Source organism: Sparus aurata, chromosome 17 (assembly GCF_900880675.1).
Source record: "Sparus aurata chromosome 17, fSpaAur1.1, whole genome shotgun sequence".
NCBI lineage: Eukaryota > Metazoa > Chordata > Actinopteri > Spariformes > Sparidae > Sparus > Sparus aurata.
In genome coordinates this window covers 16,882,943-16,908,358 of record NC_044203.1, presented here as the reverse complement: position 1 = coordinate 16,908,358, position 25,416 = coordinate 16,882,943, and the positions used below count along the sequence as shown (strand labels likewise).

General features: G+C 39.4%; 2 protein-coding genes across 3 annotated transcripts in view; both read left to right on the top strand.

Moving 5' to 3' along the window:
* Positions 1-2,507: 2,507 nt before the first annotated feature.
* Positions 2,508-14,936, top strand: LOC115567815 (transcription factor E2F3). 2 transcript variants are annotated; one of them, XM_030394653.1, is made up of 8 exons: positions 2,508-3,069; positions 5,187-5,304; positions 7,069-7,199; positions 7,424-7,512; positions 8,213-8,371; positions 8,767-8,881; positions 10,320-10,461; positions 11,071-14,936. In XM_030394653.1, the coding sequence occupies exons 1-8, from the start codon at positions 2,788-2,790 to the stop codon at positions 11,364-11,366; spliced, it is 1,332 nt and encodes a 443-aa protein (XP_030250513.1). In that variant the 5' UTR covers positions 2,508-2,787; the 3' UTR covers positions 11,367-14,936. The 2 variants fall into 2 exon arrangements, with proteins under 2 accessions (XP_030250513.1, XP_030250514.1); XM_030394654.1 differs by lacking the exon at positions 2,508-3,069 and adding an exon at positions 3,199-3,420.
* A 460-nt stretch (positions 14,937-15,396) lies between these two features.
* The window catches only part of cdkal1 (CDK5 regulatory subunit associated protein 1-like 1), a 238,241-nt gene continuing 228,221 nt past the window's right edge, over positions 15,397-25,416 (top strand). The window contains exons 1-3 of the mRNA XM_030393565.1: positions 15,397-15,574; positions 17,556-17,716; positions 18,404-18,516. Coding sequence (XP_030249425.1) covers positions 17,562-17,716; positions 18,404-18,516 — 268 coding nt within the window. The 5' untranslated portion in view covers positions 15,397-15,574; positions 17,556-17,561. The remainder of the gene's footprint in view (positions 15,575-17,555; positions 17,717-18,403; positions 18,517-25,416) is intronic.

Here is a 25,416-nt window from a genome sequence, read left to right as displayed (position 1 = left end):
ATGACTATTTTGGTCATGGGTTTCATACACATTTTGCCTCCTCACAATGTGTCTTAAAGCAACAAAAGGCAATACACTATTTAACCAGGCAACATAATGACTCCTGACATTCTTGTATACATAAAATTGTGGGGGGCTGCTGACTCTGAACTATGTGACCTGTCTTTTTAACAGTGTTTATAGGTTATTCAAAAACTGTATATCAAAGCTGCTCTGTGGTGGTAACAAGTGAGTAGAATACATCGGTATTAAGAAATTGCCACTTAGTGAATGAAAATGAATGATAAGGCATCTCCTTATTTATTTAATATTTGAAATTAAGGGAATCCAAATGTTATTTTACATTTGGGGAATATAGCAGACAAATTTGTCCAAAGCAACTTACAGTGATTGATACACTGATGGCAGCGGCTGCCATGCAAGGGGCCGACCAGCACATCAGGAGCAGTTTGGGGTTCTGTTTCTTGCTCAAGGACACTGACATGCAGACCAGGGGAATCGAACCAGCGGCCTTCCAATAACAACACCCTGGCTATACCCCTGAGCCACAGCCTCCCATTTTGAATTTAATGAATTATTATGTGTTGTAGAGGGTACGAAGAAAGGTCATCTGTGAGAGGACTGAAGGTTGTTCCCTCAGTGACCATGGTAGGGTTTGCAGGGCGGCAGTGATATGGTAAAAAACATTTATTAATCATGGTCGGTTAAAGCTGTGAGTCCTAATTAATGCCCAAATGTCATGTTTTCTCAGTTGCTCCCTGGAAACACACTCAGCACTTCACACAGGGCGAGTGCAAGGCTAACATTTAAAGTGCAATACTAGCTATTAATTCAGCATGAATATTAATGTTTTCTATTCCAATTAAAGCGGCATTCAGTAGATTCTCATCAGTGAATTTTCTTCTTCGCTTGTACCACTCAGTGCTGAGGTCAGGGGTCAGGATCAGCATCCTCAAGCTTAAGGGTTTTCTCTCTATCCTGTATGTGGTAGTATAACCATTCACAATTTAGAGTATACATTGCATTCTGACTAATTAATGAGGTGGGTTACTTTGTGGTGATGTAATAAGAGTTAAATGGCTTAAGAAAACTGTTTTCAGACCTGTAATGCAAGCTATGGTGAAAAATGCATTCAAATCTGGTGCTCAAGTTCTTATGGAAAAATACATTGCATTGCAAGTACGAGCCCTCTAATATTATTTACTTTAAATTACATGTAGGCTACTTAGGTAAAACAATTTGATGTGGTGAATCGTACTCATGTCCTCCCTTCCAGAGCATTGTGTTTCACTATTGGATTTGCGTTAAATAGATGTGTAAGTAGCATTTTATTGTTGCATCTATCCAAACACATTTTGTATGTCAGAACTTAGCTGTAGTTATAACATAAATGTCAGGGAGGAAAAGTTGAATACTTCAGTTTGAAATGTAGCAAAGTAGAAGTATAATGTTGCATAAGATGTAACATACGATATATCAAATACATCTGAATTGTACTTAAGTAGTCACATATTCCACCACTGAATGTAAACCTTTATCAGTAAAGATACATTAATATTTACACTATACCTATGATATATCATTGTTTTAAAGAACTAAATATGTCTACAAATTACAGAAGTATTACAAATATGTGTGCAAAGAGAGTGACATATCAAAGCAAAAGTCCAACAATGTACCTGACATACTATATATTGAAAATTAGAAGCACGACAAGGAACAAAGTAGTACTAAACAAACAATACAAAGAAAAGTTAAGAAAAGACTGTGTAATGCCCCAAAACAAAATATTACAATATATATGTCATATTAATGAACAAAGCAACCTATTATTTCGGATTTCAGTATTTGATGCCTGAAGTTGACCTAGTAATTTAAAAAAAAAGAAAAAAAAAAAAAAAAGATTTTTTTAAAAGGGTCGTAACATTATGTCAGGACTGAAAATGCTCATCTTTGCTCATTCAGTCACCCTAACAGACACACATGTTGTGGCATGAATTTGCTGAAACTAATAAATAGCAAATAATAAATAGTAATAGTATTTTGTAAATACACACAATAATAATAATAATAATAATAATGATAATAACAAAATTTAACTAATGTGAAATATATATATATATATATATATATATATATATATATATATATATATATATATATATATATATATATATATATATATATATAATACAGGTATTCATATATATAAGAGGTAGGCTAATAAAACTATTATACAGAGCGAGTAGATCATTTGTACATGATTTACCACTTAACCCCGTCTCCTCGGCACAATTGGTCACTTGCGCCACTTAGCGTCCTGTCAGGGAACACGCAAGGCGTGACAGGTGACGTCGCCTGTTTACAACTGCCAATGAACACGTGGCGCACTGAAGCTTGAGCTTCTATTGGTCGATACGGCAGTAATATGGGCGGGGAGTCGTCATTGAAGGACCAATAGCGCCTGGCATGTAAATTCCGTTTGAAACTTTCCCGGGAAATCTGAGTTTCGCGGGAGGGCTCTTGAGCGCGTAAACCGTATCCCTTCATTCATCAGGCCGTTTCCTGAAGCCATTTCTAGTCGGGGGAAACGAGAGTTGCGCTACTTTTTAATCCGTTGCATCTGCCTAAATGCACCTTCCTAAGGAAAAATACTTTACAAAAGTCGATGAATCAGACTCTCAACTTTACTTCGGTCTGATTATTTTTGTAACTATTGCGACGGATTAGCAGCCATACGGGCTTGAAAGTACGGAGACAAGAAAGGGGTTACCCCGAATACGCAAGATGAGAAGAGGGATCTCCTCGGCTCCGGACAAAGTGATTTTAGCGGGGGTTGGGGGCTCTCCTCTGGACAATAATATCATTTTAACAACTCTCTCGGATCGTTTAAACCCTGGTCAATCCAACGCTACGTTTATCCAAATAATAACCACCCCACCGCCTTGCAACGTTACACAGACATCAAATGTGTGTTTATCTGAACCTCAGATAAACAACATTTACACAACTCCACAACAAGCTGCAGCAAACGGAGCAGGACAACGACCCGCTCTGGGGAGACCGCCGGTAATCATTTATAACAGCTCATTCGAGCACATTTGGCTTGCTACAACTAGCCACAAAGACGACAAAATGTTAGCTTGCTAGGCTAGCCGAGCTTGTTGTTCGGGCAGCTAACGTTAGCTGCTTAGCCAGGGCATTCCCACGACTCAACCTAGCGAGGTGGCTAACTAACTACCGCTAGCTAAGTTACCCAAGTGAGCTGGTTAAATGTGTTGTTGACTGTAGGGAGGCAGACGACGAGTTTAAGTTAGTTTAGCATTTACAGAAACGTAGAGCTGTCATGTAATAGCGTGCTATGCTAACTTCATGGTGCTTTTGAGTCCGCTTCACCCTTGCAGCCAGATGGAAATATTGGTAAGAGATGAGTAACGTTAGCGGTGGCCTAGTGGCTGCTGTTGGTGTCTTAATTTGGGGGTTGGGGGGATTGTTAGGCTGCTTGGCTCTTAGTTAGCGAATTTTCTAGCTTTGTAACAGGACACGAGGGGCTAAACTTGCAAAGACACGAGCTCACACGAAGCTAAAGCTTCACTTCAGTTTGGAAACTACTCGATAGATATTTCTCCCAGTCGTCTCTGAACGTGCAAGCCAACTTGGATGAAGCTTGAAAATGTATTAGCTCTCAAGGCTAGCAGCAGTATTGATTATCAGAGGACAGCGTTACTCGTTGTCGGCCTTGACCTTAATCTTTTTTTGCACAAGTGTTTTATGTCCCTCCTTATGTTAATAAAGTGTAACGTTATGGTGCCTTTCATGCCAAGTAAAGTGAAACTCGACTTTGTTGCTTTAGTGTTGACTGCACGTTTCCTGTATTCTCAACCCTGCACAAACCACACAAAATAGTTTCAGCTGCATTCAGGGTGTTGGTTTGTTCCTGGCTATTCATCTTTCATAAACTAAACCAGCCCCTGTATCTCAGGCTGTAGCCATGACCAGGCAGGGGGTGGTGGAGGGGGGGAGCTGCATGCTGATATAAAATGGCTGACATTTTGACTGTCAACAGAGGGCATGGTATTCTTCCTCAGACTTGGGCTAGATTAAGGAAGAGAAACTATTAAAGATGAAGTTTGCCATGCTCAAAATACTTAATATATCTCCTGAGGGTTCATTGACTTGCCTCCTTTGAAGGGTTTAGAGGGAAATGCAGTAGACCAGCACCCTGGTGGTGTGTTACTCAAAGACACTAAAACAGGATGGATTCTGGCCAACACAGAAGTCCAAGGGTTCCCTGGTTGAAGAGGCTATTCACTAATTCACCATGCCTTGTAACTGTGACGATGACCAGAATGCCAATTTACGGTGGTGATTGAAAAAGTATTGAACACTCAGCCTAAACATGGGGTCAAGTACTCCCTTGGTGGTGGGACAGTGAAAATGTCAAGTACTGCTGGAATCATAATGAACATAGCTCACCTTTTTTCAGGCACCAGCACCACTCCAATAGGAGCGATTGGTCGCGACAGGTTTCACATTGACAACCTGTAACTTTGACGTCATGATGGATGTAGACGTATGTGGTTCACTTTGGTGGTTGAGATCCAAACACAATGATCTCTAATGCTGTTCAGAAAGGGTGTTATTATTCATATATGATTAATGGATAACATACAGCAAATGACTTGATTTTTACTTTCCTGGACAGTAGGTTACGATCACCTATTGGCAAAAGTGCCTGTGAAAGTGGCTATCTGGTATCTGTATATATGCTTGTGGTTTGAACAGGCATATTGTTCATCAATATGATCAAGCCCAAAGGGTGTGACTCACCCCTGAGCTGTGTGGGTTTTTCTTGGCCCACGAGTTAAGAAAAGAAAATCGCAATCACTGGATTTGTGCCACTTCGTTGGACTGACTGTCATCATGATTTATTGGAATTTTCACAAAAAACATCTTGAACTTTTTTTATTGACGATGTCTTTTTGACCACACCATATCAGACGTTATCCTCACAGATCCCATGATCTAAATGAAAGTAACACTAGATTTTGCTTAGCAGTGCACTGGATTGATTGAGATTCGAGTAATGATAAAAGTATCAAGCATCTTTTCCTGTGAGGTGGCTTCAAAATCAGGCAACCAAAATGCCCATGTCTGCTGTTAACTAATTTTATTGGCCCCTCTAGGCGAAAAGGCGGTTGGCATTAGATGATTCAGACCACCAGTACCAGTCGGAACCAGCCAGGACTCCGCGAGGCCGAGGGACTGCGGTGACCAATGGGGCAAGGCTAAAGACACCCAGAAGTAAGCAGCAGAAAGTTATAAGGGGCTCTTTGCAATGTGTTTTGAATTTTACAGCACAATGATACAGGCTTATCCTGTGTGAGAAAGAGTCAGCACCAAGGTTCATACACAGGAACGCATTGATGCAGGTAGTTAATAATGTTATTGGAAAATGTGCATGCTGGGTATCCTTGCTGAGCTGAACACACAGGACAGTGTGATGCTCTAGACATTATCTTAAATGATTTGAAAAACTATTCAAAGTAGAACAGAGTTAAACCCCTGACCGGGTAATTCGAAGTTTCTTTTATTGTGCATAAATGAAAAGTACAAATTCATGCATATGCCTTAGCACGGTGGAACTTTAAGTAGTAGCATGAAGACGTATTTTTATGGTTGTGGTTTATACTTTTTGGCAAAGTATTGGTATGAATTTCATCTTGTCATGTATTTGCCAGAGTCGTATGTCAAGTCACAGAGACCTCACAAGTAAAAAAAATAAATAGATAAATAAAAAGCATCTGTGGTGTGAGACAATTATGATGCACTGTCACAAATGTGAAGCTCATTGTGGACCCTAGGAGAAGAATAGCTACAATGCAGCAGCTAAAGGGGATCTTACTACACTAAACAGAACTGAAATACAGTTATCACATCGTCACATAAAAAAACAAAACTGCCACTCTTCCTATTTGCTACATTGCTGAATTCAAGTTATATAATGGAGGTTATTACCCTCATCATATACCTTTACTTTAAAAAACAAAAAAACAACTAGAAGCCTATTCAGATGACCCTTGACTTTACTCTCTGCATAGTTCTCCAGTACAGTCCACTGAACTATTTGTCAACTATGGCCCAATATCTACATGATTTGCTGTGAATCGGTACTTACCCAAAGTTTCTGAGTATCAGTCCAGTCTCATCTTGCTGTGGTGACACAGCTGCATTGGCTGCAGCGTAATCCTCAGGGGCACCTCAGTCTGTCAAAGTAATGTCCGCTAAAGATGCTTGTTTTTGCAACTTGGAGGCTGTGGTTGTTAATCGTAAGTATCTGACAACATTATGGAAACTTATTCTACAAAAATAGACCTCAACGTTAGATAATAGGATCCATTTTGTCTGAAACACAAGTCATGTTTGATGAGAAGTCTCTCTATGAAATCTTACAAGTCGTAAATTTTGGCAGAGGTTTAGAATACAGGTATTCAAACAAAACTGCATATCAGTTGTTATGCACATGATATTTTTGCAGCAGTGTAATATGTGGCTGATTCCAGCCACAGGATGTGTTGGAGGGTGAGCCCTATGGAACTAAAATGCTGTAACTATCTGATTGGAAGGACTGATTTTTATCAACATCGAGTGATTTGTATTAAAATCCAGTCCAGCTGGTGAATGTAATGTAACATAGCTTGTGATCTCCTCTTCATGTAAATCACACATTCCCATCTGATTGACTGATGGAGTCATTTTGCTCCAGCATTTCCTGACTGGAAAATAACAACGTTAGATTCTATTTTTCCAGCATGATTAATGCTTCAGCTGTCAAAACCTACAAATGCAGTCCAGTATATATATATCAGGGTGAGTATAGGAGTCTTGTCATTGAGTTGAGTTCATGACTTAACCCAAAATGTATTTGGGCATCCTGCTACCAAACGGAAACGGTTGATATTGAAATTTTTTGCAAGAGAAATAAAACACAAAACTTTATATCAGATCTACCACTGAAATAGTTTGTAATTTTTTTTCTCTGTTTGTCCCCCCTTTCCTCCACAATAGCGCCCAAGTCTCCGCCAGAGAAGACTCGGTACGACACCTCCCTAGGCCTGTTAACAAAGAAGTTTGTGGACCTTCTTGCTCAGTCTTCTGATGGTGTTTTGGACCTCAACCTTGCTGCTGAAACCTTGCAGGTAATTTCATATCCAGAATAACAAAAAGAGAGAGAGAGAGGGAGGCGGAGGTGGTGTAAAGAAATGAAAACCTGCCTAGTAGTTGTTGCACTTGTCAAATCTGGTGTAAAGACGATTGACGGGTGACATCTTCAACACATTTTAAAGCATTGAAAAAGTTTTTGATTTCAGCTAAATATCCTACTACATGTTTTACTGATGAGACCTGTGTCCTCTGCATTCAGGTACAGAAAAGGCGGCTGTATGACATCACCAATGTACTAGAAGGCATTCACCTCATCAAGAAGAAATCAAAGAACAACATTCAATGGATGTAAGTGGTTTAGGCTGTTATGTCTAGCCTGTGGACCCAAAAACCCTTTAAAAGTAATACTGTTAGTGCAGTGCATCGCATCATGAAATCTGAGAAAAGAATGTGACATATTCCCTTTCTCTCAGTTCCACCAAGTTTTTGCCTCATCAATCTGTTCTCCACCCATCTATTTCATATGGTCTCCTACCTTTTCTTACTCGGCTCTCGTATCCCTCATCATGAGCAGGCCTATTTTTGCAGAGCTCAATTTCTTTATCCTCTTCGTTTGTCTGTCTTTGTGCTTTTATTTCAACAAGCTGGGTCCCCAGACACGGTTGAAAAGTAATCATAGCTCGATCAAACTGCTGTACCAGCAATTTATAATTTGACTAGTTTATGTCACAAAAGCCTTAACTGTGCTGTGTCGTATTTGTGTGAATGTTTTCCAGTAAGAACCATTATAAGCTCAGAAAATCTTTTCAAGGTTTTTCTTGAGCTCGATTGGCAAAATGTTACAAAAGGTTCCTTCCTATGACCAGGTTGTGTTCCTTGGCCTGTAGAGAACAGGAAGGCAGGTGACTGCATTTCAGTTCAATTGTTTTTTCTGCCAAGTATCTGAAACTTTGAGTAAGAGACCATTATATATGGGCAAGTGAAGAGCCCGATCTTGTCCAAAATCTGTTTTAATTCACACTCTTCTCACTCTTCTCTCCATTCACAGGGGCTGTAGTCTGTTGGAGGTAGAGGGGGCACTTAGCCAGAGACAGAGACTGACGGCAGAGGTTTCTGCTCTAGGAGATGAAGAACAGAGGCTCGAACAACTCATCCAGAGATGCAGCTTGGATATGAGACACATGAGCGAGTTGCCAAGCAACCAGAAATATCCTTTTGTTGTTAGTTGATATGCCATCCAACAGTTTAAATAATTCTTAGCTACTTTACTTTAGAAAGAAAACTTTCTGTAACTATAGTATGTTCTCATAACTCTGCAGGTAAACACTGCAAAATCATTGTCAATATAGATTTGTTTGTATGCATGCTTCAGATGATTCTCGTCATCAATGATGATGATACCTAGACACTGAGCTACTGAACTGAGTTTTTAGAATGGTGAAATCGGATTCAATCACCTAACTTAAGCTCGTGAGCATGTGTAGGTGAGTGTTACAGCAACCACTTTAGCAGTTTGGAGGTTTGTCATCATGCAGTGAGTGCTTTCAGGCTTTTACCTGTACTGACATTGTAGTGCTATTTCTTTAACGCCTTCCTCTCCACATATGCCTATGTAACGTACCAAGACATAAAACAGCTGGGAAACCTCAGAGACCAGACCGTTATTGTCGTCAAAGCACCTACAGACACCAAGCTAGAAGTACCAGATCCAGATGAGGTAAAAGCACAGAAACACACAAGCTGGGTCCGTCATTTGTGATCTTGATGAAACATCTGCTTCCTGACGTTCCTTTAAAGCTGTGGTCTCAAACTGATCCAGTAAAGGGCCGCTGTGGCTGCAGGTTTTCATTCCAACCAAGCAAGAACACACCTGACTCGACTTATTCAATCAACTGAATTGTCTTTGCACCGTTGATTTGTTGGATCAGGGTCAGTTGATTGAATAAGGGGAAAATTAACTTTTGATGTTATCCGAATACTCGAAAAAAGATAACCAGGCAATGGGTTAGTGATATATTCTCGAATAATGTCCATTCTTAACAGGGATTATAACAAAGCAGGCTAACTTGTCACAGACGTAACTCTGTGTTGAATGCACACACTGTTATTCAATATTCTTCCTGACAAAGATTGTACATTATGGAAACTTTGACAAAAAGTCCAGGAAGTACTGCAGGGACACAGCTACAGCTGTATAGATTGCAGGTGAACCCTCGTGAGTTTGTCATGCAATAGACTTTTGCGATGGCAAAGCAAGTTGCATCATGGCGTCACGGGGAGTTCAACTTTGTTGAACTTGGACTGGCAATAGGAACGATGCGAGTGTAGTTGATCCCTCAACTGGACTACAATCCAGTGAACCAAGTTCCTTGTGCCTCTAATCCTGCACTGCCCAAATTCAGCACCGTCAGACAATGGATGTCTGCTGTGTGTGTGTATGGTTGTGTGTTTCTGTGTGGGACTCTGCCCTCAGTCCCTAAGGGTGCTCTCACACTAGGTAATCCATACCATACTCAAGCTTCACCCCTGAAGACCAGACTAGTGTGAGTGCTCAGTACCATACCTCAAGCATGGTACACTTTCTTGGCTCTGACACAGTTGGAAGAGGTACTATACGGTACTGTTGCTCATGCATTAGAACAAGCACAGGTACGCAACATGGACATGACATATAATCGCCTCCGCCTTGCATAAAAAAGAAATCCGGGAATGTGAGAGGGCGGTCTGTGACCAAAATGACTAAAATAAGCCACAGAGTCAGTAAAGTTACAGTCATTATTTCAGTGTTATCTATTGTGCTACTACCACACTTCTTGTAAACTAAAGGAGGATCGTTATGACGCCAAGTCAGGTGTGTCGTATTACGACATGATGACGTATCTACAAGGGGTAACTGTGCTCGGGCCCAGTTGGGGTTGGAGCAATGTGAGTGCAGGCCAGTCGCAGGACAGGGGAGGAGGGACTACTGTGCCTTGGCTGGGTATGGAGCAACTGGACCAAGTGTGAGTGAACCCTAAGATACTGTACAGACCCGTGTATATGATGTGTATATAAATAAACTACTAGTCTTATCTGTCACTGGAGTTTGTCCTTCCTTCTAATCAAGTGCAGTCAGTTTTCTTTTGTTGGATCTCATTATTTGTTTTCCTCTCCAGAGTTTGTCCATCCATCTGACCAGCACAAAGGGTCCTATAGAAGTTCTGCTGTGTCCAGATGAGGAGAACGATCCCAGGAGTCCTGTAAAAAATGGCAACATGGACATCAATGGGAACTCGCCATTCCTCAAAGTCCTTCAAGGTTTGTCTCAGATAGACATTGGTTTGCAGAATGTTTATACACGGAGAGGCTGTCTTGACTTTGCTCCACCTTTTTATTGAAGATATAGACACAACTTAATCACATACATATTTAACATAATGAAGTTTCTACGTATAGTCTGTAACATATTCGAAAGTATGTTTATTCTTGTGCATAGATACCTGCAGGGTTTTTTGCTCAATTTGACTACCACACTTCAAGTTAGCGTGTCAACGTTGAGTGTGAAAATCTGCTTAAACTGATGGGAATTTGGTCATTAGTTTATGATGTACATTATCTTGTCATGAACAACACACACTTTACACATTTGCTAAATATGCTAGAGGAAAAGTCTGTGGATAAAGTCTCGACAACCGACTGAGCTTTATCACCGTTTGTGTCCGTAAAGGTGTGTGAATTTTTTCAGAACCCAGTAATGATAAAAAAGTTTACAACATTGACATCTTTATTTAAAGAGAGGTTAGGCATGATGGGTGTTTTGATCAAATTTGAAATTTAGTCCACGTGGCTGCTCTTTTGGCCTAAAAGAGTGGATTGTTTCCTCGGCAATTTGTAAATAACCTTGTCAACACTTTTTTTCACATACAGATCCCAGCTGCACAAATGGCTCTCCCAGCCCCTCCCTGGCAACACCTGCCTCTTCCTCAGCTGTCTCCGTCACCACTCTTTCCCCCATCTCGTCTCCTTACACCAGTCTTCTCCAGCAAACAGAAGACCAGATCCCCTCAGCTCTTGGGCCATTCTTAAACCTTGGGCCTCCTCTTCTGGACCAAGATGATTACCTATTAGGTTTGGGAGATGACCAGGGAATCAGCGACCTGTTTGACGCCTGTGACTTTGATAAAATGCCATCTCTTGGCCTGGATGATCTCCTGTGCAGCTAGCATTAGGTAATAGAAATTCAGATATTGTGCATGGGCGAGAGATGGAGAATCAGTGAGGGTTTTCAATGCCTGTGACTGACTTTGTAGTTAGTTGAAGTCAATTCTAAATAGATGGAAATTAAACATTGAGGGCTTTTTTCAGTCCCAATGGGACTATATGCCATGTTCCTTCATGGTGTGAGAGATGATGCATGATTTCACACAAAGACACGACTGGTCGGTGTGCAAACTATCTATTACTCTTTCTCTCAGGCTATGTAAGGCCTCCAGTGTAGCTGGGAGTTCTGTGACATCTGAAGGCCTTTGCTCCCTGATTGATCCAGTATAAATGTGGAGGGGAAGGGCATCCACCTCCTCTGTATGACGCAAGGTTCACATCACTGTACTGAGACATAATCGATCAAAGGGGAAAAAAAAAAACCATACCACCTGGCATTAACACCACATGGGTGATTGGGTTGGATGCAGCAAAACATCCATGTGTATAAATGCCCCTCAGATACACAGATATGGTCACCCAATGCCACCCCTTGAATGCTCAAGTGTAGGAAAGAGGAAAACTATTCTAATCTTAAAGGATTAGCAAATATGAGAATCTGATAGTCCTGGAAATCACAAGGTTGATCTGTGTATTTCCAGGGATTCATCCAGGTAACCTATCCAAGATATATCCTAGAGTTCAAGATGTGTTAATGCCAAGCACTGTGGGGACTGAGGAGATTCCCAATGGTAGTGTTCTTATACACCAATGATCTTTGATGCTGACTGTTAAGTAGGCATTTTGGGTGCAAGTGAAGAAAATTTTAGAAATTTAAATGAATATAAAAAGAAAACACGGCAATTTGGGTGCACAGCATTCACGTCTACAGTTGTGTGAGGATAGAAACCTGTCAGGTTACCCATTGTGCTATTTGGGCTTGTAGTCATAAAATTACTAAGAGTATGAGTATTTTTTTATACATTGAAGTACTATTTGGATGTACTGCATCCAATGAGAGCTGCATGGAAGTCCATATACCATTTTTGAGTGCACATGACCTAATTATCTGGTTTTAAAGGAAACTAAATGGCAAGGAGAATACGTGTCCTCAGTGGTCTAAACGAAGACAGTTGTAAACAAGGGCTTAAAGTTTACAGAATATTTATAGTAAGTAAGCCGTATGGCACAGAATCTGTTTTGCTCTCATACTACATCCTCCATTCTCAAAAACGTTTAAATGGTTAAAAGAGACCTTTGATACAAAAATCAAATGATTCAGCGGACACATTTTTGTATGCGTCATAGAAATGTACAGTTTAATGAATATAAAAATGTTCAATATGGGAACATAGATTGTGATGTTAAATATTATATGAGCCGTATGCCAACAGTGCAAAAAAAGTCATCACACCTGGGTAGTATGGGCTTAAGCAAAAACACCAGATGTACCTGTTTTTAAATGTAGCCTGTTGGCACACATGATGTGCAGACTAACTCATACTCTTACTGATACTCTTTGAATGCAAAGCCCAAACTTTCTTGCTGCTTTTTGCCTATACCCTCCAGTTTCATCAGCAGAAGCTGCCATAACCAAACTTCCCCCTAATCTCCTCACTTAGACTGTGTGCTGTGGAATATACTGTGGTTTGAGCTAATCAGAAAAATAAGACTTTGAACCACTCAATGGTGCACATGGGCCCACTCGGTGTGTACTGAAAGCAGTGTAGGATAAAGCATAGGTGTGTATTAGTCTTTTTAGGTTTAATAAGCGTTGAATTTTAATGGTTTTTAATACTGTAGAAAAAAACTAATGATATCACGGCCAGCTAAGCAACAAGAGGCCAAATAGCCTCTAATTTAGGCTTCTGCTTGTAATGAAGGGCTTTTTTTTTCTCCTTCAGGATATGGAAAAATAAGGAAAAAGGAAAGAGACATGAGAAATGGACCTGTTTTGTAATTGGAAAAACCTCAGTGCATCCAAGACAAGTATTACTCTAGGTGTGGTTATACTGTCACGACTTGTCCAGGGCCTCTGAATCTTTAAGCGGTTGTTAGTCAAGAAAACCCAGCTACAGGACTTTGTGAACTAAGAGCAAGAAGAATGGGATTTAGTTTTTTCTGCTAAGTCTTGGGAGCCCCATTGCTTTTGAAGTCATAGTTTCTTCTGTTTGATTTACATCCCTGATAACAAAAAGCAAATATTGGCTCTGAAACCCGGGCTTGTAAACAAGAGGAACCTGCGGCCGCAGGTAATATTGCTGCTGTTAGTGTTAACTTTTCCCCCTGACCTGATTGATGTGCGCTTGGAGTAATTGCGTGTGCAGCATGTGTGAGTTATGTCAAAGATGAAGCTTGCTAAAGAGTAAGCCTGCCATGTGTAAATTGATGTACAGTTTTCTAATTTTTTCAGTGCACAAGGTACTGTAGGCTACCTCCCACTTAATGTTGGACAATAGTCATAGGGGCATAGAGGTAAATGCCATAGTGTGTATGAGTCTTTGAAGTTCCCTTTTGTCATAGAAATTACCCTCGTATTATTTCGATGTGATGTTGGATCTTACATCGCACTTTTTCTTTTTTTGACGTGTGCTGGATTCCCCTCATGCCCTGATATATTAATGAGTATGCCTTTGCTCTTAAACCAGTCTCATGCATCTTGAATTTGAATAGTGGGGTGCACATTTGATGGATAGAAAAGTGGACAAATAATTGCAATATTTTTCTTTTGTTTTTGATATTTTCCATAAGTTATTTAGTTTCTTTTCAATTTTTTATTTTTTTTGTTAAATGCTGAGCATCTCTTTGACCTAAAAAGTAGCACACATTTAATAATGCATGCATGCATGCAGTAAGTCATTCACAGTAAACCTATCTTCCCTTTACTGGTCGTTAGGAGACGTCGCTATCTATACACCACTGAATCAGAATCTCACCAGGATACGCAGAACACAATTCCCCTACAGGCCTATTTATTCCAGCGAATTTTATATGTATTTATGGAAAGTCGAGCTCAATATTTTTCCCCATTTGGTTCACTACCCACAGCTGTGCTATTTTCTTAGACCATTTACATAGATAATTATATTTTCCTCCATCTATTTCAAGCGACCAGAATCTGGTCACATAATTTTATCCACTTTTACATGATGGACACATGAAATTTGGAAAGACTGTACATTTCCAAGGTTTCTAATGGAGTGTGATTTTAATGCACCGCTACAAAAGCTAGTGTCATTGCCAGTGAGTCTGAAAATGTATTATGGGTGACTCTTAAAATTAAAAGCTCCTTCATTTCTAATGTGTGATTAGACCTTACAGAAAGTTGTCATTAGGCTAAATGTCGTGTTAACTATAGTCGAGATTGAAACAGCACTGTTTTCCCTGCTATTTTCTTATGGTTATTCTTCAGCTGTTACCAAATACAATATACTGATCCATAAATATTCTGTAAAGGTATGTAAAAAATTAACTATTTGATAGGAAGAATTGACTGTAAAAGTATAATATTGCTGCCTGTTTCCACTAATGACAGAAAAACAGAGAAAAAAGAGCTGTAATATCACATTACTTTTTTTTTTTTTTGCAATTTGAACGCATGGGTGAAAGTCTCAGTGTGCTGTTGAATGTTTAAGATAAACTAATGTGATGATTTTTGATGTGTGCTCAGTTACACGAGTTTCTTTAACATCTGTTAAATGAGGAATTTGAAATGTATTTGTTGGGGGAAGGGGGGGTGGGGGGATAAATGGATTTGTTTTTGTACTCTGGGTGTTTGTAATTGAAAATTTGAATAAAGGCAATATAAATATGAACATGTTTGCCTCTGATGTATTGAAGGGTTGTGATTTTGCACTACAGTGGAAATAAGTACAGGGAAACATGAGGAAATGAACACATTGGTTGCCGGTGCTGCTGAAAGATGAGAGCTGACGGCAGCTTTAGGACATTAAACAGGGGAAAACAAGCCTGTATTTTGAATTATCCAGATAGCGTCGATTATAGTATCTGTCAAATTGGAGTTGAACGATGCATTACTCGCTCCCCTGACGTGTGGAGCACACGTGTCTAGTTTGTCCCTCTTCGCCTACCGTATGTACGCACAAGTATGGCGGCTTGAGAGTTGTGCTGTGTGTGTTTTGATGGTGTAAAGAATATTTTTTTTCCATTTCTACAACACCCTTTCCTCGGAATTCTAGTTGTCCGAACTAATAACCCCATTGCGACTCAGGTAAGGGATTTATACATTACCTTGACATGTCTGCCTGTCCAAAACAAACGACACGTGGGTAATCGAGTAAGCTAATGAGGCTAGCTATAGTTGCTAATAGCTAGCTTCTCTATGTAACCCAAAAAAAGGAGGTTGCAACGTATGTCAAATCAAACATTTGCACAGGTGTTTATCGTTTATGTCAGTTGAAAGGAATGTTTGACACCTAGCTTCGTTTGCGTTTAGATTATAGGTGAAAATATTAGAATGGCGAGGTATTATAGGTTAATATAACTTTAACGTAACTGTTGAATTAAGCTAACGTTAATTCAATCAACGATTAACTACTCAGGTGTTACCTATAACGTTAATTATCGAACGCTAACGGCCTACTTTGCTTTTTAACGTGGCGTTAATAACAACAGCAACGGCGATGAGCTCTTATGAGTTCGCGCCATCTTAGTAAGTGAGACAAATTCTACTATAAGGTTCATTCGGCAAACATAGTATGTTAACTTAAGTCTAGCAAACTTTGAATGCATATAAACGTCAAAGCAGCTGGGTTGCCGGTTGACTTGGCTCTCTCTGGCCTCCATTCATTAAGTTTTTCTGTCACTGGATCTCATCAGTCTTACTAGCTTTTTTTTCTGTGGTATTTTTCAATGAGAGATAAATCCGATTGAATAGTGAAATCCGTGTTACACTTCTGAGAGAGCAGTGGAATCTAGAAGGATGAGAAAACACTAACTGAAGGGAGACAGAGTTAAAGCTTCTTAACCCAAATCTCTGTTGGTAAGAAGTTAGGATTTCTCCGCATATGGAAGACCCAATTAACTTAGGTGTGTCAGTGGGCACAGGTGCTTTAATCTAAGCAGCATGACCATGTCATATTCATTGACAATGTACGACCCAGCATTTTAAAAATAAAATCTCTAATCAAATCAGTTTTATTTATGTTGCCTAAAATCACAGTCACATTGCCCCAGTGGGCCTTACAACCCATACCGTGAACATCCTCTGTCCTTAGACCCTCGATTCGATTGCCATATTGAAAAGAAAACCCTCTGAACAGGGGGAAAAAGATGGTAGAACCTCAGGAAGAGCTGCAGAGGAGCGATCCCTCTCCCAGGACAGACAGACATATAGAACAACAAAATCACACTTTAAATTTAATTGACAGAATATCTGATACAAGTAAACTATATAAAATAAGGGGTGTCACACAGACTCCAATCTGCTGTGGTGACCTGGAAGAGGTAGACCACACACGACAGTTAGAAAAAAAAAAGACTAGAAAAGAAAAACAGAATGACAATGAAAGTGTCATGTGAAGGTCCTCGCTTATGAAAATATTCTGACATCACCACAATAAACTGCATTCACCAAATAAATCTAAATCCGGACATTTATCCAAACACTGCATTATAAATATTTGGAGGTATCAGGCTTTTAGCTGTAAGTTTAATCAACAGTACAAAGTACTTGAGATACATATCTAAATTGATCCCCTCATTATTAGTCTTTGTGAAATTCTAGATACCCTGCTCTGGGATTAAACCATAGTTTATTATTACTTGTGCATTTTGTTTTTTATCAATAGTTTCATCATACTATAATAGAGCTGAAACTCTTAATAAAAATTCACTTTATTGGTAATCCATTAATTGTTACAGTAAATATGAATATTTCACCTTCTCAAATGTGAAAATATATTCCTTTATCGTTGGGCTTTGGACTGTTATGAAAAAAACCCAAAGATTTTTGCAGTCCTGCTGTACTTTTGCCGTAAAGTAAGTGGCAGTCAATTGTTTAATTTAACTTTGCTTGATGAATTTTATTGCTTTGCTGTGCTTTATGTACTAATGGATAAAAGATATCTTCAAAAGTTAATTTCAGCAGTCCATTTTTGGCAAACAAGGTCTACTTGACTACTCAGGTCTCACCTTTATGAGTCAGTCTCTAGGATAAAACTGTGCTGACCAGGGCTCTCCCTTTTTTTCAGACCAGCATGCCGTCCGCCTGTGACTCTCTGATTGAAGACATCGAGGACATGGTGTCCTCTACCGACCCAACTCCTCACGAAAGACAGTCTGCTCGAAAGAGTATCATACCGAGGTCCAGGAAGAAAAAAGAGCCGAGCAATGAGGAGCTCCAAGCTGATAGGTACGTGATTTGCTTGATGTAGTGGTACAGTAGTTGAGGATGTGAGTTAATTTTGATATTGTTTTGTATATAACAGGTTTAATGCTGATTGGTAATTAAATTATGAATTCCCCGTAGGTCCCTTAGAAGTTGGACAATTGACAATACATCAACCCCCCTGAGTTCAGTTTGCTGATGCTATTGCAACCAGTGTCTTAATTTCAAGCTTTTTTTTAGTCCAATGAATTGTCTTGATGATAAGATGTATTTACTTACCTTATTTTATTACTCATACTGTACAAATTGTGAGAAAATCTCTGGTCAATGAGATGGGTATGTATAACATTTGCTCAATTTAATTTATGTCAGTTTAGTTGAAGTATCAAAGCAAAACACTGCAAAACTAGGTTTTGTATAATAGTTCAATGTGCAGATTATTGTATATAAAGCTTTTAAATTTGGAAATCACATCACATCCTATCTTCTGTCACAGAATCCTGATTAGTCGGCTTTGCCAGACCAAACTGGTTAGGTGTAAAAATACCCTAAAAGTATGTCTCACTAGATTTAGGCTATACCTATATGCTTAAGTCCTTATTAATTGATCTTTTGATTAAGGTTTCATGTATGAAATAACACACATTTTAGATATATAATTTATCATTTCCACATCTCATATGGTTACATCATATTTCAATGTTTTTTTAGTTTGATCCCTGGCACCCAAAAAATCTGGATGAAAACGTGGGGCTGCAGTCATAACAACTCAGATGGAGAGTATATGGCCGGACAGCTAGCTGCCAGCGGATACAAGATGACTGGTAAATGATTGTTTATTGTGGTGGTTTTGAATTTTGTCCACCGACTGGATTTGATTTAATAATACAAACAACAATACTTAACAGAATGCTACTAGGAATATAAGTTAATAGAATAATACTAAGGCAGCAGGATGGATGGATGGATTGAAGATGAATCAGTAAAGGAATAGCTTTTTTTTTTTTTTTAATTTTTAAAAATTATATTATGGGTGTACATGGAATGGATGTCATTATTATTGTTACACACAAGGGGGCAGTCTTGCTTTGTAGGTAACCTGTACCTTGTATGCCATTCCAGTGTGAGACTTTGTTTTTTCCTGAATTGAGCTTTCCATGCTGTGAACTGGCCTAAACAAACTTGACAAAGAAAATACATTTGGTTAAAAACTGTGAATGTGAGGGTTTGGATCATGTTTGCAATCTGCCAATCCAAATAAACCAGGTAGAATTCGAGAGCCACATCTGCAAGTGAGACTCATCTTAGGCTCACTAAGTCCACTGAAAACGAGCCATACCTGGTATCTTCCCAGATCCAAATCTGGAAACAAAAGAGAACACACTGTGTGCTACCATGCCTGGTTAATTTATCAAATTGACCAACCTCTTTGAAAACTTATTTTTTCAATTAGACAGTTTGAATAGAATATTTCTAATGTAGTTGCTCAAATTTTTCAAGTTGAAATGGTTGGTAAAATTGGTAAAGCTGTATCACTGGGCAAAATGTGAGCCATTGTACTTATATTTTGGCTTTTTATGCTTTTAAGATGAAGGCTTCAGATCAGGATTGATATTCATATACTTGCTTTTATCTGTTGACCAATAATTGAAATGATCATTTGTCTGGCACTGATATTTATATATTTTATTGCAATGCAAGTGTATGTTTGTTGTTTTTCGTTTAGGAGGTGGATGTTTTAAAGCTTCTACATAAGACACTGATGAGATCAGAAAATGCAGTACAGTGTCAGATGACCTTTTTCTTATTTAGTTTTGCATGTCTTTTTCATGGATTTTGAGCAAGATGGTCAAGCATTTTTTCAAACATTGGTGTGTGTGTGTGTGTGTGTGTATGATGCCATATTTATCTCGATCTGTCTCAAAGAAAAGGGAGTTTTTGTGCCTTGTTATATGGGACTTGTTGTAGTTTATATACATGTCTATATAGTACATGTTTTTGAATAGCGCCATTTGTTTTTCTAAATGAATGTAGCTCATTTTGTGTGTGTGTGTGCGTGTGTAAATGTAGGAGAAAGAGAGAAAGAAGAAGAAAAGAGTTAATATTAACCCCTCAGGCGTTTGCTCTCACCATGGGGTCTCCGCGGTCTTAAAGGGACATTAATCACACACTTCAAAAATGCAGATGTACTCTCTCACTCTCTCTCACACGCACGTGTGCGCGCATCTGGTAGCATAGCCCCTTGATCTCTTTATCTTTTCCACCTTTCTTTGTTTTAACAGTTTTCTCTCTCCCTTGAGCTCGTGTCAGCTACGACATGTCTCTCTCACACACACTGTCTCTATACTTCGTAGTCACTCACCCTCCTTCTAGACAGAGCAGCATTTCCTGTGTTAAAGCACCCACCAAATCTTGATGTGCTAATTGTCTCACAATAGATCTATTTTTACTCTATATTATAGTGGAATAGTGTCTATTGTCTTTCAGGAAGTGAGTCTTACGAAAACCTATTCTTTGTAGTTGGAGAACTGTTTTCTACTCTATTCCATTCTGTACCAAAATGTTCATCTCTCACAGAATGTGATTATAGTGCATGGCTTCTCTGGTTGTCTTGTTTAATCTACTGCATTCTAAGGTAAAGAGGTTAAAACTTGGTGTCATGGATATTGATTTTTGTCAGATTTCTGGATTAGGTTTGATTCTGCCTCCTCCTCTTCTCCTTAAAGTACAACCGCACAGTGACCACATAGGGAACCTGGCTCCAGAAAATGATTAGAGAATATTACAGCTGTTTTCAGCTTCCTCTCAAAAAGTGGTATGAATATATGTGCTCACCAATAACTTCAAATATTCAATATAGTATGGAACTAGCAAAACATATATCATATTCTTTTTGGGCATCTTTGACGATTTTCATTATTCCAGATTAGACACATCACTTGATTTGCTTTGAGGTTACCTTTGCATATAATTTGCATGACTACATACATTTGCAAGATGGTGTGATGGGGTTTCGTGTTTCATGGGAAATTTGTCACTTGTCTGCATGGTGTGGACATTTTTCTTGTAGATATGTGTGTTTACCTGTCTACCTAATTTCAATGAGGTAACTAGGTATATCAGTGTTTATTGGTGAAGTGCCTTCACAAGCATGAAGTTTTTTTTGTAGTTTATGAATATAATTGTGGGTTTTTGAATTATTAAGGCAACTGCCCAAGAGCAGACAGTCCTCTATTGTATTTGTAAGCATTTATCTACTCAATTATCATGGTTGTTTACCCTACTATGTAGGTCAGAGATGCCGTGATCCTTCACTGATGAATCCTCATAATACTCTCTCTTGTTGTCTCTTTCTCTCTCTCACTCCTCTCCCAACAAAGTACTTTAAAGGTCAGTGTCTCACTGCTAAGGCTAAAGGATTAGTTTGGTTTCTGTCTCCCCTTTTAGTGCTTTGGTTTTATATATGTCTTCTCCCTTTGTTTGCTTCCCTGTCTCCTCGTCTGCCTCTTTCCTCCTGCGCTTTTGTTGCTTTTCTTTCTACTCACCACCCTCCTCCCTCTTTGGGTGTGAGTATCTTCACTTATTGTTTTTCTCTCTGGGACTGTTGGAAGGATAAATTGCTTGTCATGGACAGAATCAGGGGATATTAGACTCAGGACACGCGGTGATTGTTTTGAATGGTATAGTGTATAGTATGCAGTTGTCTTGAATGGCATGAAATTGTTGAAGAGCATCGGAGAGAGTGGAATAGTCTGGAATGGCAAGGACTGAATTGGGCTCTTCAAGGATGTAATGTCTAGTTTTTTGCCAGATTGAACATGAGGACTTTGAGTATGAGTCAGACTGTTATGTCCTTCTCCTCAACAACTTTAAAAATGATGACGTAATGTGAATATCAGATACCTCTGTAGTGTCTGTCGTTGTGAGCCGCAGTGTCGATCTGCAGAGTTTAATGAAAGAGTTTGGACAAAGACAGAGCTGCTCTGAAAACATAACGTCACCTTCTCTCCTCCCTCTCATCTCCCCTGCATTTTTCACACTTTCACACTCTCTGCCCTCCCCTGTCCCTCTTTCATCCCCCTCTCTAACTCTTTCTTTCTTTCTTAAACTATGACATCACCTGGTGTGAGACGTAGTAGAAGTTCTTGTGTTGTCCTCTAGGTGGCAGCCTTGGCTCATGGGTTGAGCTTTTTTTGTTGAAAGGATGCATCTGCAATATCAGGATGAGGTCATCCTTCTGAAAAACACACTCTGTATTCTCATTCATAGTTTCAAAAGTTGAAACTTTCAGTCCTTGAAGGCAATATATAACCTTGTCTGATTATTATGTTAATAGAATGAACCCAACTCTTTGTCAACACTGTCATTAACATGAAGTCAATGTAATGGTGCAAGACATCAAGTATACTTTTACATAACACGAGACCTGTTGATTGAGGACTGATATAAAGTTTCTGAAAGGTAAAAAGATTGGTGTCTGGATGAGAGTGACCATTCCCCAATCTTCAGCTGGAGAGCATCGTGGCACATATGTATTATTGTTTAAGCTCATAGTGCTGGGCAATTAAGATGTCTCCACACTTGTTATGCTGCCTGTATTTGTTCAGCCTGGCTCCTTGTTAGTTGCTATTCCTCTTTACAACCAAAGGGGGCACTGTTTACCCATGCTGAGCATGATAATTCACTGATACAAATGAACCACATTTGAGCAGCAGAGCAATGTGCCAAATAGTGACTTCATTGAAAGGCATGTATGCTTACACACATGGGTGCATGAAGACACACACACACACACACACACACACACACACACACACACACACACACACACACACACACACCCTTCATGGAAAGTCACACCAGGATATTTTGATTGTTTTTGGCTGCTCTCCTCCCCTCCCAATCTCCTCTCTGCCAGCCAGCCGCACACACAGCACTTCAGTTATGATTTTACATACCGGTTAGGCAAAATTACTCCCTGGTACACAATGTCAGCCAAATCAGCCGCTCTCATTTCCTGGTTTGGAGACAGACGGTTGGAGGATATGAGTGTCAGAGTGAGGGTGTGAGCTTTTCTGATGAAATGATACAGGGATGTTATTGATCAGCAGGTATTACAGGTATTTATGCAGAAAAATGCTGGAGGTGTCATGTACAATGTTTTTCTGTTTTAGAGAATGAAGTGCTTTGGAATAATTATTGATGGGAAATATAATAACAATATTATATATAATGTAATATAATTTTTTAAATGGATAAGCAGTTATCATATTATGCTTCTATCACTCTTTAGTCTGAATTTGAAATGAAACACATAATGCTGTCTGCATGTTCCAGGGCAGGAGGAAAAATTTAATTAGTATAAATATATTGGCATAGACTACATATGTCAGATACCCTATGTTATGTGGCGTATATATTCACTGGTTTTCCTCACTTTTCCATTTAAAGCTGAGGAGGTTTCTGATTGAAAGTATTTACAAATTTAAACATTGTCAAATTGTTCTGATTCAGCTCGTACTGCATTCGTTTTACAAGCGCTTCTGCTACTCTGTGTGATTGTATTACATCACTGCAGAGTATTCTCACTCCGAGTGTGTGTGTGTACCTCGCATACATGCCGTCTCATTCATAAAATGGAGTGTGTGAGGATCTTCTGATTGGCTGACTGTGGGCTACGCAACATTACACGCCGCAATGTTATAGCCAATGAAAACTTACAATGTTCTCTCTGACTCCACCTCTCATATATATACACAGACACACACGTTGGCACACAGCCGGCTCACACACACATTTGGTCGTCTCACACACAATTTGAGACACGGTGCAAATTGATATTGTACAGGGAAAGTGTGTGTGAGAGACAGTTTTCGACAGCTGTCAGTCTGCAAGATGAGCGATATCACCTGGTGTGCATACGCATGTGAGAAAGACTATAAGCTCGCTCTGTGTTTCTGCTGTCGTGCGTCAGACAGTCCTAGTTTGCTGATTGAGAGAGGGAAAAGGGTAGAAACAGTGAAGGGGAAAGCAGTGTAAAGAAAGATGAGGGGAAGAGTCAGCGGGGACGGGAGGAGGATGCTGGGATGAAGGGTACAGCCGACAGAGACAGATGCACTTGAAGCCAAAATCAGCCAAAGCGACAGTCGGAAAAAGGGAAGAGAACAGGGAGGGCAATATGCTGCCAGAGAAAATGAACTAGACTCTGGCAAATCTGCAGAAACAGGAAATAGAGAGATGGATAGATGGAGGAATAATAGAGAGGAGAAAAGCAGCACGACAGGAGAGACGTAGGAAAAGGAGGTTAAGTGAATGGGGAAATGGTAGTTGGCAACAATGGAAATGGATATAAATCAAATTATATAGCTGTGTGGAACTTCACTAGAAACTAAATGTACGTGAAAATACGTACAGAAATGAAGTATGAATTTCTCAAAAAAGAGACATTTTCTTCACTGTGTCTACATTTAAATATGTTTAGTATTTTGAATTTTATGCACTTGAGTTCAGAGCATACATCTGACAGGTAGACAGACTGTTAATATGTAAATAAGGATATGTAAATAGTAGTATGATATGAGCAGAGACGAGGGTTCAATCATTTTGAATATTAAAGTTGACATTTGGCACAACAGGTGTCCTTTGTATTGGGATTTTGATACCAAACAAACTACAACTTAATGACATTTGCTTAATGTAATTACTATATTTTGTCACAATAGTTAATTTGTTGTTTTCTTACTGGTAATTTTTACAATTCCAGTTCCAAGTACACACACAAGTGTGCAGAACTAATCATTTGTATTGATATATATATATCTATAGGTGGCTTTAAATATTTTAAATGTGGCTTTAAAATAATAGGATAGCACTTTCCCATCTCTGTAAGGTCGCATGCACGCACACACGCATGGAGTTTCAAAGGCTTTGAATTCATCTAAAGTCCTACAAATAGACCCATGAGTCCAGGCAGTCAAGTGTAACCATTTAGAGGCCAGGAGATTAGAGTGATTCCAAGCCGTGTGTGTGTGTGTGTGTGTGTGTGTGTGTGTGTGTGTGTGTGTGTGTGTGTGTGTGTGTGTGTGTGTGTGTGTGTGTGTGTGTGTGTGTGTGTGTGTGTGTGTGTGTGTGTGTGTGCGCGCGTGTGTGCGTGTGTGTGTGTGTGTGTGTGTGTGTGTGTGTGTGTGTGTGTTTTGGTGATCCTACAAGGTGACCCATGTGTAGGCACCACCCAGTAACCATTTAGAGGCCATGGGATTAGGGACCCCGACCATTCCTGCCTTAAGATTCCCTGGAGGGAGTGATGGATAAAGGAGAAGAGAGAAAACAGGATAGCTTGAGGAAAGTAGGGATCACTGCTCCATCTAATCTGTTGATATCACTGAGGAGAGGATTTTTTAAAACATTGCAAACTGACCTGATTTAACAACAATTTTAGCAAGAAATTGTCTTTGGAGTCGAAGATCATGAAATCAGTCTTGGGGATTCCTCTGTGTCATCTTTGTGGCAGCCACATTACTAATTGATGGAAAAGTAATTAAGTAAATAGTTAAAACAGCAACAAACAAGAAGCTCAGTAGTAACTGCATGAGGGATACAAACATTATTCTTTCATAGCACTAACTTGTCCAAGAATAGATAGATTCCCCTATGTGAAATTTTAGCTACAAGGAAAGATAATTTGCAGTTGACTGAATGAAAGACCACTCGTCATTCCTCAGAGA

What these genes read in the sequence shown, in the direction of transcription:
- LOC115567815 (XM_030394653.1), top strand. Translation starts at nt 2,788, where the DNA reads ATGAGAAGAGGGATCTCCTCGGCTCCGGACAAAGTGATTTTAGCGGGG. An exon ending in CCGCTCTGGGGAGACCGCCG is followed by an intron (nt 3,070 to 5,186) that starts GTAATCATTTAT and finishes TGGCCCCTCTAG; the next exon opens with GCGAAAAGGCGGTTGGCATT. An exon ending in AAGAACAACATTCAATGGAT is followed by an intron (nt 7,513 to 8,212) that starts GTAAGTGGTTTA and finishes CTCCATTCACAG; the next exon opens with GGGCTGTAGTCTGTTGGAGG.